The sequence below is a fragment of the Microtus pennsylvanicus genome, chromosome 9, assembly GCF_037038515.1.
Source record: "Microtus pennsylvanicus isolate mMicPen1 chromosome 9, mMicPen1.hap1, whole genome shotgun sequence".
NCBI lineage: Eukaryota > Metazoa > Chordata > Mammalia > Rodentia > Cricetidae > Microtus > Microtus pennsylvanicus.
This window is the reverse complement of record NC_134587.1, coordinates 9484636-9498179: the sequence shown is the minus strand read 5'-3', so window position 1 is coordinate 9498179 and position 13544 is coordinate 9484636. Positions and strand designations below refer to the sequence as shown.

Here is a 13544-nt window from a genome sequence, read left to right as displayed (position 1 = left end):
CTACCGAGTGCTGGAATTAAAGGCACCTGTCTAGGAAGTGTCTTTATGCCAACAGCCTTAGCAAATTTTGTCCACTATGTTAAATTCTTGATCCTCAGCCAGCAAGAAACTTCAACTAAACGTAGGGTGAGGAGCTCCCGTTCTTCTTCATGTACTCACAATTCTCACTGTCTACCAGCCTCAGTCTTTCAACTATGTTCAGTTTCTTTGTACCCCTGAAATGGTAATGGGGGGATGCTGATAATTTATGATTATTTCAAGGGTACCAAAGTTGAGGGAAGCCTTTATTAGGTCAAAAGCAGAGTATAATCATATGCTTATTATGGGAAACAACTCAGGGGCTAGGAAGAAACTAATGACCAAAGTGTAGAAAAATGAACTCCCCCACAAACTGTTTTCTATCTCCTGCACCTTATCTTCTGAGTCACCTCAAATCTCCCTGGACAAACAAGAGATACTAATAAATAACAGAAATAAAAGCCTTTAACCCACATGCAATAAAAATGTTTAAACATATATAGTAAAAGTCATTTGGAAACTAACAGGCATGTAGCCCGCATATTTACTATGACAGAAGATTGTACTGTTTTTACTTTCAGAGCCCTGAAAAATCAAGTCAGCCATTTTGACAAGGAATTCCAATTCGATTTGATTATGTATGTTCTCTACTGTGGAGGTAAAACATGAGCAAACAAGTTAATTTATGTGCAATTCCTTTGTACTGCTGAAATGAAATGAACAATAGTTTAATGAAGTCGACATTATTCTCTAATTATGCCAAATAATTTAGAAACATGTCCTGGTTGTGGGCAGCCCTGCATGCCTGCCTGTCGGCAGCGTGCAGCCTTCTCCGCTGAGACTCAGCACCTGCGCTCCTCCGCTCCACTCTCCCCACTCTGCTTGCCCTGCTGTAAATGTGAACTCTTAAAGGCAGAAACTAATGCCTGCCTGGCTCGTATTAGGCACCCAATAATTAGTCATCAAATGCATAAGTAAACAAACCAAAAAACAGAAAAACACACCTCAAGACCCAGAGCTCCTCAAAAGCAAAATTACGTGTTGACGTCCTTCTCTCAAAGGTACCTACCGTCTATCCCCTCCTCCAACCTTGTACGCTCTGTTTTTTAGTATAGTTTTGTTTTATGCCTCCTTCCATAAACCTGTTTTAATAATGCCTCACCCTCTAAATAAAACTAATTTCTCTTCTCTTATGGTGCAATTCCTTCATCAAATACTTGCCCTGTATTGTCTTGCCCCTTCAAGATCCTCAGACTAAATTAAAAGTCCAGGGTCCATGTAGAATTAACATGGTATTCTTCACAGATAGCATGCAAACATCACACCTCAGCTTTACTATCATGCCATAAAGTGGTTTCTGATTGCTGTTTTGGTGTTTTGTTTGTTTGTTTGGGTTTTGTTGTTGTTGTTTTTTGTTTTTTGTTTTGTTTTGTTTTGTTTTTGCGATACGGATCTGCAGGGGAAATACTCAGCCAAGCATAACCCTTAGATAGACATCTACAGCATTCACCCGTTGTCTGTCCCATCTAACCAAACCCTGCAATCCTAAGTCACCTCTACCAAAGTAACTTCACAGCCATATGGAGCCTGGACAAGACCCACCTCAAAGGTGCAAACAGAAGGCCCGTGCAGCGCAGGCTGAGGGTGAGTGCCAATGTCAGAAGGGCATACTGGGAGGGAGTGCAGCTGCTTAAAGAGCCTAGAGGACCCATTTAGTTTATGGTCAGAAAATCGATTCTAGTGACGATCGTTCTTGGGCTCCATCTTGGTTGTCTTGCCTTCTATCAAGAATACAATCTAAACGTGAAAGGTGAAGCCAGGAAGGAGAAAGGAACAACTTTCCCATCAGCTGGATGAGGCTGCTGGGGGCCACGCCATGCACTTGCCCTGACTCACGGGGCCTTCTCCACACATCCCAGCTTAACTCTCCACATGCACTGCTCTCCATTTAAAACAACCACTCAGGACACGTCAGGCATTTTTTTGTTCTTTAGGAAAAGGAAAAAGCTATCTAAGAATATGAAACTGTCTTAGAGGTTCTTGGATACAAGCCATCCTCCTAATGCTACTGCGGTGTATTTTATAGTGGAGGAAACATTTGTTCCTGAGATCCCACCACTTGAGAAGTGGAGCCCAGGCGCCTGGGAGGTGACTACAGAATCTGAGGTGGAACGGGGCTACACAAGACTCTGTCTGATGGGGAGAGGGGTGTGCATTTTCCTTTCATTTCAGCTTATGTTTTTAATCTCACGTGTCTTTTACTAACTAGAACTTAGCTGAAATCTGCTTCACATCCTGTAGCATTCAGCCTTCGCAAGGGCCGCTGCAGTGCGTTTTCAGTGTGGTCAGGATGTAGGCAGTTGTTTTGAACTCTTCATTCTTTACCTCTTTTGGGTGGGGGAACCTGCTACCCAGCTCCCAAACAAATCACATACAGAGAGACTTATTCTTACTTATGAAGGCCCAGCCTTAGCTTGGCTTCTTTATTGTCAGCTTTTCTTAACTTAAATCCAGCTACCTTTTGCCTCTGGGCTTTTACCTTTCTCTTACTTCTGTATATCTTCCTTTCACTCTTACTCCTGTAGCTGGGTGACTGGCCCCTGATGTCCTCCTCTTCTTGCTCTCTCTTGCTCCTTCCTCTTCTCCCAGAATACTCCCCGTATTTATTCTCTCTGCCTACCAGCTCAGCCTATCCTTTCTCCTGCCTCGCTACTGGCCATTCAGCTCCTCATTAGCTCACTGGGTGTTTTAGACAGGCACAGTAACACAGCCTCACAGAGTTAAACACATGCAACATAAAAGAATGCAATATATCTTTGCATCATTAAAACAAATATTCCACAACATAAACAAATATAATGCATCTTAAAATAATATTCCACAACATTAGGAAGTACTTGTTTTTATAACAAAAGATCCACGGAGGAATATAAATTACAACTTTGTCAGACATAATTTACTTAACATGATTTTAAATATGGTCACTCTGTGCTGTTACTTTTTTCCTATCTTTCATTTAAGGGTAACAATTAGGCCAGTGAGATGGCTCAGCGGGTAAGGTCATTTGCTACCAAGACTGAGGACCAGAGTCTGATCCCCAAAACCACATGGCAGAAGGTGAGAACTGACTCTCACAAGCTGTTCTCTGAACTCCACATGTGGGCCATGGTGTGCACGTGAAACCCAAAAGAATGTAAGATTTACATCAGCCAGGCAGTGGTGGCCTACATTTATAATCCCAGCCCTCAGGAGGCAGAGGCAGGTGCATCTCTATGAGTTCGAGGCCAGTCTGGTCTATAGAAACAATCAGGATAGTCGGGGCTACAGAGAAAATCCCTGTCTTGAATTGAAACAAAACAAAAGAAAGAACAAAAGATTTACATCAATCAATAAAAATCAAAGGTCTGGATGTGGTGGCTGATGCCTGCAATCCCAGTACTTAGAATGAAGGAAGGATGGAATCACAGTTTACAGAAGCAGTTTTCTAAGTAGGAATAAGTTGTGGTTTTACACAGAAATTCACTGATTTTGTTGCATTTATGTATTTTGAAAATAGTGTTGTTACGTCATGTGAGACTAAGGAAGCATCCCTTAGCTATATCAAGGAAAATGTCTTAGAGAAAATGAAAAAGTTATGCCAGCTCAGTCCCTGCAAGGTCCTCTTTGGTCCAGATGTCTCAAAATAACAGTGAAGTACAATCCCCATATTATACCAATCTGGTTAAAAAAGAACAGCTTATCTTGCTTATGCCATCTCTTTGGAGCTATTACCACCACCAGGAAGCATGCTCAAAAAGTATTCTCCTACCAATTTTTCTTACACCTGCTTTAAATTAGTCTAAAATACAGAGGTGGCTTTTGGAGATGAAAACCAAAAGACAAACGTTTGTGCCCCCCGCCCCACCTCTCATGAGACAGGGTTTCGCCAACTAATCCAGGCTAGTCTTGAGCTCCTGGCCTGGTAATCCTCCTGCCTCAGATTTTTATTTCCTGGGATTACAAAACAGCACTGCCACTCCCAGCCATTTCCTCCTTTTCTGCATGAATAAGACGCCCACAGTCTGTAAAGAGATGCACAGAGTGAAGCAGGCCTCTGGAGACAGAGTCTATATGGGGAGCATGATGCTAGGACAGAACACGCAGACAGAAAGGGATGTGAGGAAGTTAAAACTCTTTTCTTAACAACAAGCATCAACTTTTTGTCACCTACATGTCCCAACTTCTCTCTCCAAAGACGACATTATTTATAGAACGGCACCCTGAAGGGGCAGACATGCATCGTCAATATTCCTTCACATGTTGCACACAGATGTAAACATCAGAGTTTTAACCACTAATTCTTTTCACTCTTTTATATGATACCACACTAAAAGATAAATTGTAACACTGAAACATTAAGGTTTTTTTACTTCAGTTAAAGAAAAAAGTGAGGAGAAATACTTAAAATTAGGGCAGTGGTATTGATGACAGACGAAAACTAAAACCCTGAGAAAGGTAGATGGGCTCTGGCCATCAGGCTGCCTTCTCATTAGAATAAGGAAAGCTAAAAGCGTCAGCAGGAGGGCTGGCGATGGCCCAGCAGTTATGTACACTTAGTGTTCTTGTAGAGATTCAGTTCCCAGCACCCACTGGGCAGCTCCCAACCATCTGTAACTTCAGTTCAAAGGGATCGGATGTCCTCTTCTGACATCACAGACACCATGCATGCACACACATACATGCAGACAGAACACTCACACATAATAATAAAACATGTACATCTAAAAAATGTCAGCAGAGAGTAAAGTGGGAGTTTCCCTTGCAATCAGTTTTGGTTACACATATAACTTGTCTTTCTGAAAATAGACTGTAATTTCAGGACAATCAAAATTTGTGAAATACATCACACACACTCACACACACACACACACACACACACACACACACACACACACACACACACACCATTTCCACTTAACTGATCTGAAGGACTTCTATGGAGACGCCTAGAAGCAGGTATGTCAGGACAGTGGCAAATTCTACATAAACTAAGACAGTGAAAGGTTTCCGTGGCCAAGGGGCTGAGGAAAGATGGAGTCTGTAACTTTACTGCTACTATGACAAAGCACCATGACCAAGACAACTTATAAGAGAAAGGGTTTAACTCTGGAGGGACAGGCAGTGACACACCTCCTCCAACAAGGTCACACCTCCGCCTTCTTCCCAAAACAGTTCCACCAATGAGGAGCCAAACATTTAAATATCTGAGCCTATGGGAGCCATTCCCACTCAAACTACCACATTCCATGCCCCCCCAGACTTGTACCCATATCATAATGCAAAACATATTCAATACAACTTCAAAAGTCCTCCATAGTCTTTCACAGCCTCAACACTTCTTAAAAGTCCAGTCTCTTCGCAGACTCAAGACAAACTGTAGCCCTCTTAAAATCAAAAAGCAAATTACATAGTTCTAACATACAATGGCACAGAATACACATTACCATCTCAGGGCGTAGGGAGAAAATAGTGAGCCAAAGTAAGACCAAAAACCAAGCAGGGAAACTGAATCCTGTAACTCCACGGCTGTAGTTCTAAGGGCTTAGATGACTCTGCCCTTCCAGCTTTGCTGACTAAAACACACACAGAGACTTCTTTCTCTTGGGCTGCTTCCACAACCTGTTTGAAGTTTTCCTCAGCAGACATTCCAGGGCTCTGCTATGCTCAACATCTTGGGCACTTCAACAGGATTCAAGCTTCTTTCATGGCTTCCAGAAGAGACCTCTCAGGGCCTCCATCCAGGGACTCCCCTGCCACACACCTGGCCCCGCAGCTCTCCTGACTCACATTTGAAACTTTTCTCTGTTGGCAATTTTTAAAAGCAGAAAATTCCTCAGGCCTTTCCTTTTTACAAGTTAGAAGCTTAGCTACAAGGGGCCTGAGGTCACCCCTTCCTTTATTCTATTTCAGATTAGGCCTTTCTTTAATAGTCTTTCTTTAATATTCTTATCTTTTCTAGCACGGCTATGGATTTAATAAATCTCATGGTGCTATTTTGCCACATGGTTGTTAGTAATCACTGTTCTGCAGATTGGCAATGGAAAAGAGCAAGCTGGACAAAAAAAAAAATGCAAAATGTACTTTGAGGAGGAAAGTATCACCATATTAGGCCATCTTGAATTCTTCTCCACCAAGGAAATTAACCTGATACTTTTCGATTTAGCCTCAGGCAGTGTCTTGGGACAAGGGCAGACTATCACAAGAATATTCTCTAGCCCAGTTGCTAATATCCTTCTCCTTTGAAACATCCTGAGCTGGGCTTCTGTAGTCCACATTGCTGTTAGCACTACTGTCTTCCCAGCCAATTAAGACCCACTTACAGTGCTCAGTAACTTTTCCTTCAAAAGTCCCAAAGTCTCCTATATTCCTCCAAAAAAGAGCAGGGTCAGGCATCACAGCAATAACCCATTCCCTGGTACCAAACAGTTTCAGTGACTTTTCTACCACTATGAAAAGACCCTATGAGCAAGGCAATTTACAAAAGAAAGCCACTCGCCAGACAGTAGTGGCACAAACTTTTTTTTTTTTAACCCTAACAGGTGGACCTCTGAATTCAAGGCCAGCCTGGTCAATAAAAAAAAAAAAGACAGAAAAGATGAAAAGAAGTTTCAGAGGGTTAAGGTCCATGTTTAGTTGGGGTTTCTACTGCTGTAAAGACATATCATGACCACAGTAACTCTTATAAAGAAAACATTTAATTGGGGTGGCAGCTTACAGTTTCAGAGGTTCAGTCCATTGTCATCATGATGGGGAGCATGGCAGTGTGCAGGCAGACATGGTGCTGGAGTAGCTGAGAGAACTGTATCTTACAGGCAACAGGAAGTTGACTGAGACACTGAGCAGTAACCTGAGCATAGGAAACCTCAAAGTGTGCCCCCACAATGACACACTTCCTCCAACAAGGCCATATCCACTGCAACAAACACTGCAAAAAATCCCCTAACAGTGCCATTCCGTATGGGATTATGGGGCCAATTACATTCACATTACCACAGTTCACGATGACAGCAAAAAGGCATGGTGCCAGGAACAACTGAGAGCTTCCATCTTGATTCATAACCACAAGACAGAGAGAGCACATTGGGAATGGCAAAAGTCTTTTGAAATCTCAAATCCCACCCCAGTCATACCATGACTAACAAAGCCACACCTTCTTATCCTTCTCAAACAGCCCCACCAACTTGGGGTCAGTATTCAAATACACATGAACCTTTGGGGAACATTCTCCTTCAATGTAAGTGGTAAGAAAGTACTATAAGAGGCCTATGATTGTAACAATGGCAACAACATGGTAGTGGGGGTGAGGCAGCACTAGCACCAACTATCTGGACAGACAAACATTGTTCAAGGTTCAGGCAGGCAGGGATTGTACTCAATTCCCAGGCTCATCACTGGCTTGGAAGAAACCACAGACCCTTAAGCTATAAATGATGAGATTCCTGCCAAAGGATGACCTGGTAGGATGGAAATTCACCCAGTTCTGCCAACTGGAGCTCTCCAGGTGTGGCCTGTCACAACATCCTGTCAGGCACAGCAGCAAAAGGATGAAATTAGATGACCTCAGACTTTCCTACTATCCTAGCAATTACAAGGGAGCAAGCACTCCCCTTCCTGTAGATTCCAGCAAAATGTCCAAGGTGTCCGACTGACTACAGAGCCACGGTGCGTGAGCTAGAGCACCGGAAGAGACAATCAGGAGCACAGCAGGCACCACACAGCCTGCACGCTGCAACAGAGGTTTGCAGACCAAATGAGCAAGGCCAGTACGATGAGTCTATCTGGAATAGGTTTGGCCAATTTTGAGGGTGAAGATTTTAAAACTGTATCAGGCTGGAGATGTGACTCAGTAGAAGAACGTCTGCCTACCCTGTGTGAGGTCTTGGGTTCAATCCCATGTACAAAAAAACAAAACAAAAACTAACTTTGGCCTGGCAGTGGTGGTTCACTTGTGAGGCAGAAGCAGGTGGAGTTTCAGGACTGCCTGGGCTACACAGAGGGACCCTGTTTCGAAAAACCAAAACCAAGTCAAAACAAACAAACTAACTTTGCACCAGTAAGAGAGCTGCTCGGCAGATGAATGCACTTGCTGCTAAACCTTCTGACAGTTCAATCCCCAGGACTCACTGATCCGGGATTCCCCTCTGGAGGCTGTGAATATGTTTTATTACCATTGGTTAGTAAAGAAACTGCCTTGGCAGGGAAGAATATAACCAGATGGGAAATCTGAACAGAGATATAAAGAGATGTGGAGACCAAGAAATGTGGGCCCATTTCTACCTTGTCTGAGGGTCAGAGAGTTTGGAGGTTACTCAAAAGATTAACAAGCATAGTTGCAAGGCCCAACTCAGGATGTGATTGCTTGATTCTTTTAACATTAAAATAGATCATTCAAGGAGGTCCATGCCATCCTGACAGGTGGTCAGGATATGAAAATGTACTTCTGCTCCTTCTTTTGTAACTATGAGGTCACCTGGGGAGGGGCAATCATGAGCTAGAGCAGCTTCGCTACCTAGACAACAGAACGCTAATGATTTAATGTCTCAGAGTGATAATGCGATGACTGTGTGAGTTATCCGCTGTATCATGTTAAAAAAGTTTTCTGTTACCTTCTCCTCCATTTACATTGGGTACGTTTATTTTTCCATAGCTTTTATGGAAAAATAAACGGGAGCAATTTCAGTAATCTTTGGAATACCCTTCTGGTATTATTCAATCGTTTCTGTTATGTTATTCTTCACATATCTCCATATTCTTTACTCATATTTCTAAAAGTACCACGTCCCTACCCTGGTAAGAGGTGATTTTGTGGGGCTGGTCCTCGACAGAGAGTGAGTAAGTGGAGCCAAGGAGATGCCATGAGCTGACAAAGGAGAAGGATGCTAGAACCTTACTGATAGGCCACAGCCTCCTGCCAATACACGGATTAACAGAAATGGGTTAATTTAAGGTATAAGAACTAGCTAGGAATATGCTTGAGCCATTGGCCAAACAGTGTTGTAATTAATATAGTGTCTGCGTGATTATTGGAGTCTGAGCGGCCAGGAAACGAACGAGCTGTCTCCATTTACAGTGCACAGGATGAAAGAGAGAAGTGCCCCCCAGAAGATGCCCTCTGACCTCCACACAGGCACCCTAGCATGCCCCTTTCTCCTTCCTCTCCTAGAAGTAAGTAAATGTAATCTTACAACAAAATAAACTCTATCAGGGTTGACAGTGTGACATGGATTCATTTGAAAGGCAGAGAAAAAATTTCAAATCTCAGGATTTTCAAAGGTGAACATTTTCAATGCATATTAGAGTTTTTCAAAAGTGAAACAGGGCTGGAAACAGTCGGCAAAATGCCTGCCCCAAAGTACAGGGACCTGAGTTCAATGTCAACACCCATGTAAAATAGTCAAGACTGGAAGCCAGTCCCTACATTCTCAGTCTAGAGACACAGATAGGAGGACCCCTAAGGCTTTCTAGCCAGTCTAGCCTACACAGCAAACCCCAAGTGCCAGTGAGACTCTGTCTCAAAAACTAAGAGAGAGAGCTGGGAAAAGTGGGAAAGTGCTTGTTGGACAAGCATAAGGATCTGAGTTTAGATCCCCAGCACCCATGTAAAAGTGGGTATAGCAGCACACCTGTAGCCCCAGCACTAGGGGGATAGGAGGATCTCGAGAGGTTGTCAGCCAGCTACTCTAACTGAAATAATGCGCTCTAGCTTCAGTGAGACACTCTGCTGTTTCAGGATACTTGACTGCACTGTGAACCCCAAGATCATGTTAATTAAATAAAACCAACCTTGGGTCAAGAGATGGAGCCAGCAACTAATTGACAGGTAGCTATAGGGAGTTACAGGGAGTCCAAAAAATGGATAGAGAAACACGCAGGAAGTAGTGAGGAGGGACTTTGAGTTTGGTGGTCCTTTTTGGTTTGGAATGGCAGAAGGGAAGCTCTTTCTGAGATGCTGGCTAAGGAGGAAGGTCAGCTGGTTGCTCCTCTGCCTCTCTCAGCTAGCAGGTTTTTAACCTAGCATCTGACTTCTGAGTCTTTATTGATAAAATCCTAAGATAGAGATTTAGATTAAAAACCAACACTCTGCCTCGAAATGTAAGTTGGAAAGCAATAAAGGAAGACACCCTCTGACTGCCCTGTGTGCTTGGACAGAAGATTGCACACAAACACATAGACTACACACATAACGGTGGGCTGAGAGATAACTCAGCAGGTAAAGACCTTGCCTCACAGGATGCTTGTCCTGTCTTCAGGTCCTGAAAATCCATGCTGACAAAGGGAAACAGGCCGGTCCCTAGAGCTAAGGGCGAGCTTGGGAAAGCTCCAGCCAGTGACAGATGCTGGGGGACTACACTGAAATTTTAAATATTCAGTGGCACAAACACGTAATCACAGAGGACTGTTCCCAAGGAATGACACCTGAGGTTGACCTTTGGCCTTCACACAAACACACACGCACACACACACACACGTGCACACACACTGCATACTTGCAAACAGGTGCACATATACACACTGAAACACTAAAGAACTTCTAAAATTATCTACATAAACTTCTAGTAATTACCAATAAAAATATTACATTTGTGAAAGTGTGAACGAAAATTTAAAACACAAGTTGAGAAACTGGCCCATACTCTTTTGTTCTGGTGTAAATCAACAGACCAAGACAGTCAAGGCAGCCAGCCAGCAGTGAGTGCTCTCGGCAGCCACAGATGCAGACGGTCACGCTCTCCCCAACGTCTGACAGCAAATTCACCTAGCCCCTTTTTTATTCCCTCATCCCCATCATCACTGATCCTGCTAGCTGGTCACGGAGAGGAAATGTACCTGTAGTCTTAGCCTTCTGGAGGCTGAGGCAGGAGGACCGATAAGTCCAAGGCCCTCTCTCAAAAACAGTAATGTGATGGAGGCCATTGAGCAGCTCTTCCAACTCTGGAAAGACTGAACAGAAAGACAAGAAGTGCCTCTAAACCCAAGTAAATGGCAAGAAAATCTAAAATAAAATCCATTTCTTCTACCTTTCGGGTACTTCTCCTCACATAAGCAAAAAGTTTTTGTGAACTGGGCAAAGTTGGTCCAACCTCCTGGAATTTTCCTGTAATTCAGTAGCTCTCAAACTTGTGAATGCGCCTAAGAGAAATCACAATGAGTGTCCCTTTAAAGATCCCCCCCCCCTTGACTTTGACAAAAGCCTCTACATTTAACAGACACACAGATGACCCAGGAGACAGGAATGTGCTCTGCAACTGACAGTTAACAGCTGCTGTGGCGTCGCTACCAAAAAACAGTGGGTGTGGCGGCTCATTCCTATAATCCTGGCACCTGGGCTACAGGCAGTGTCTGTCTCTGCCTCTCTCTTCCTCTCCTTCTCCCCCTCTCCCACCCCTGCTTCTTTCTGTTCAGAGGTGTGCGTTACAACACACCCACATTCACGGAGTTGGAAGAAGTGCAAAGTGAATTCTGTTTTCCGCAAACACACATCAGAATGTAGAAACCAGTCACTCACGCTGAGGGGTGGGAGCAATTTTTCATACAGGTAGAATACCACACCCTTCTTTTCCATATTTCCACCTAGGTAAAGGCTCCCAAGTTAGCAATCCTTTAAAATAAGTATTGTTTTCCCAGTTTAACTGCTTTATTTATCAGAACTGTCAACAGTCTAAAAAAAAATACTAGTTGAGTACAACTTACTTCTGGAATCCTTAAAAAGGCAGAGTATGTCACAAGAAATTGGGATGAATTAATTTAATCAGATAGTTTGAAAAGCTCTTCTCTGGAAATCTGTGTATTCGCTACAATAGTTGCTGATTAGACACCGCCACTGCTTCTTTAAAAAATCAACTAAGAGTCCAGTTTTATATCATGTGTAACCTTTGTACCAAAAAAAGTCCCCAGTTCCGCTAAACAATAGAAATTAAATACAAGGTAGGGCAAAACCACAGTGAGATTTTTATTTTTTGGTGAAAGAAGAGGGGGGAGTAACTGATTCCAGCAGGAGGCATTTGGCTGATTCACTTGGAGGCATCTATAACAAAAAGCGTTTCTGGGATGTAACAACACAATGTGCCCATTCAGATGACACAATTCAAACTTAACTGGAAACTGCATCTGCTGAATAACTCCTAAGAAATGTTCTCGTGGCTACAGGTAATAGTACATCCTTGTACCTTACTACTTTGAAAAACTGAATTATTTGCAAATCTAAGTTTCGACATACTGGATTCTATTGAATGAATGTACCAAAGTCTGTTTTGTGTAAAAAGAAAACAGTGTTTTCCAAGGCTTCCCAAGGCTTTTTCTCAATGCACTGTCAATGCAAACAGTCTCAGACACTGAAACAATAGTGCTCCAGTAACTACATCCACTGGATAGCATTTCCCATCCAAAGCTCAAAATTACTATTCCGATCGGTTACCTGCCAGTAACCAACTTTCTTCTGTCCTCTTTCGTCAGAGAACACACTTCCAACCTTAACCAAAACCAAATTAAGTTCACATATTATTCTCCTTTCCAATGCAATATAATATAACAAGCCCCCCCCCCAATATAAAATGCCCAACAATCCAGGAGGAAGCAACACATGGACGGGGCAATTCTAGAGAGGCTGGGGATGCTCTCACATCTTGTTCAAAATAAATAAACTTTCCAGGATCTTTATTTACCGACTTGGGGAAAAACTGGTTTGCCAACAACTAGCCAACTTCCCTCTCAAGTTGGCACCAGGCGTTCACCATGACCCCAGGACCGGCCCGGGAGCTCACGCCCATCGGCCCTGCCTGAGAGGAGACAATGGGAACCGCGCGCGGGGCCGCGCTCCAGGAGCCCCGACTCGGCGGCCGGCCCGCCCCGCGCTTCCCTCCCCCGGCCCCGCACGCGACTGCCGGGGCGCGGCCCACCCGCGGCGGGGAGCCGGGGACCGCACTCACCGAACAGGGTCAGGGCCATGGTGGAGCCGCGCCTCCCGGCGCTCCAGGCTCCCGCGGCGGCCCGCAGACGGCACCTCGGCGGGGCGGCGGCCCGGGGGGCGTGGCGCCGAGGCCGCGGGGGGCCGCGGCGAGGAAAAGTTACGCGCGCGCTAGCGAGGGGCGCGCCCGGCCCGCGGCAGCCCGACAACCCGCCGCGCGCCCGCACCTGTCGCCGCCATGGGCCCGCGGGGCGCGCGCGGGCGGGCGGGCGGACCTGAGGCGCGCCGGGCCGGGCGGAGCGACGGCGGCCGGCGCTCACTGCGAACCCCGCGACCTCGACGACGCCATCTTGCCGGAGCGCGCCCGCTCTCCCCCGCGGGCCCCTCGGGCGGCCGGGCGGGCGTTGCCGTGGTAACGGGCGCGCGCGCGGTGGGCCCACGGGGGCGCGCCCCATCCGCGCCACTCCGAGTGAGGCTGCGCCCCCCGGAGGCGACGGGGGCGGCCGCGACTGGCGCCCGAGGGGAGGCTGTTGCGGTTCCAGAATTCCCAGGCTTTTTCGTGAATGGGTTGAGAGCCGGGAGG

At 45.1% G+C, this 13544-nt stretch overlaps 1 protein-coding gene across 2 annotated transcripts in view; it reads right to left on the bottom strand.

Moving 5' to 3' along the window:
- The window catches only part of Chn1 (chimerin 1), a 140090-nt gene extending 126936 nt beyond the window's left edge, over nucleotides 1-13154 (bottom strand). Inside the window, exon 1 of one of the 2 annotated variants that reach the window (XM_075984863.1) lies at nucleotides 12984-13154. In XM_075984863.1, coding sequence (XP_075840978.1) covers nucleotides 12984-13002 — 19 coding nt within the window. In that variant the 5' untranslated portion in view covers nucleotides 13003-13154. The remainder of the gene's footprint in view (nucleotides 1-12983) is intronic. The other variant, XM_075984865.1, reaches the window with a different exon arrangement.
- Between the last annotated feature and the right edge of the window lie 390 nt (nucleotides 13155-13544).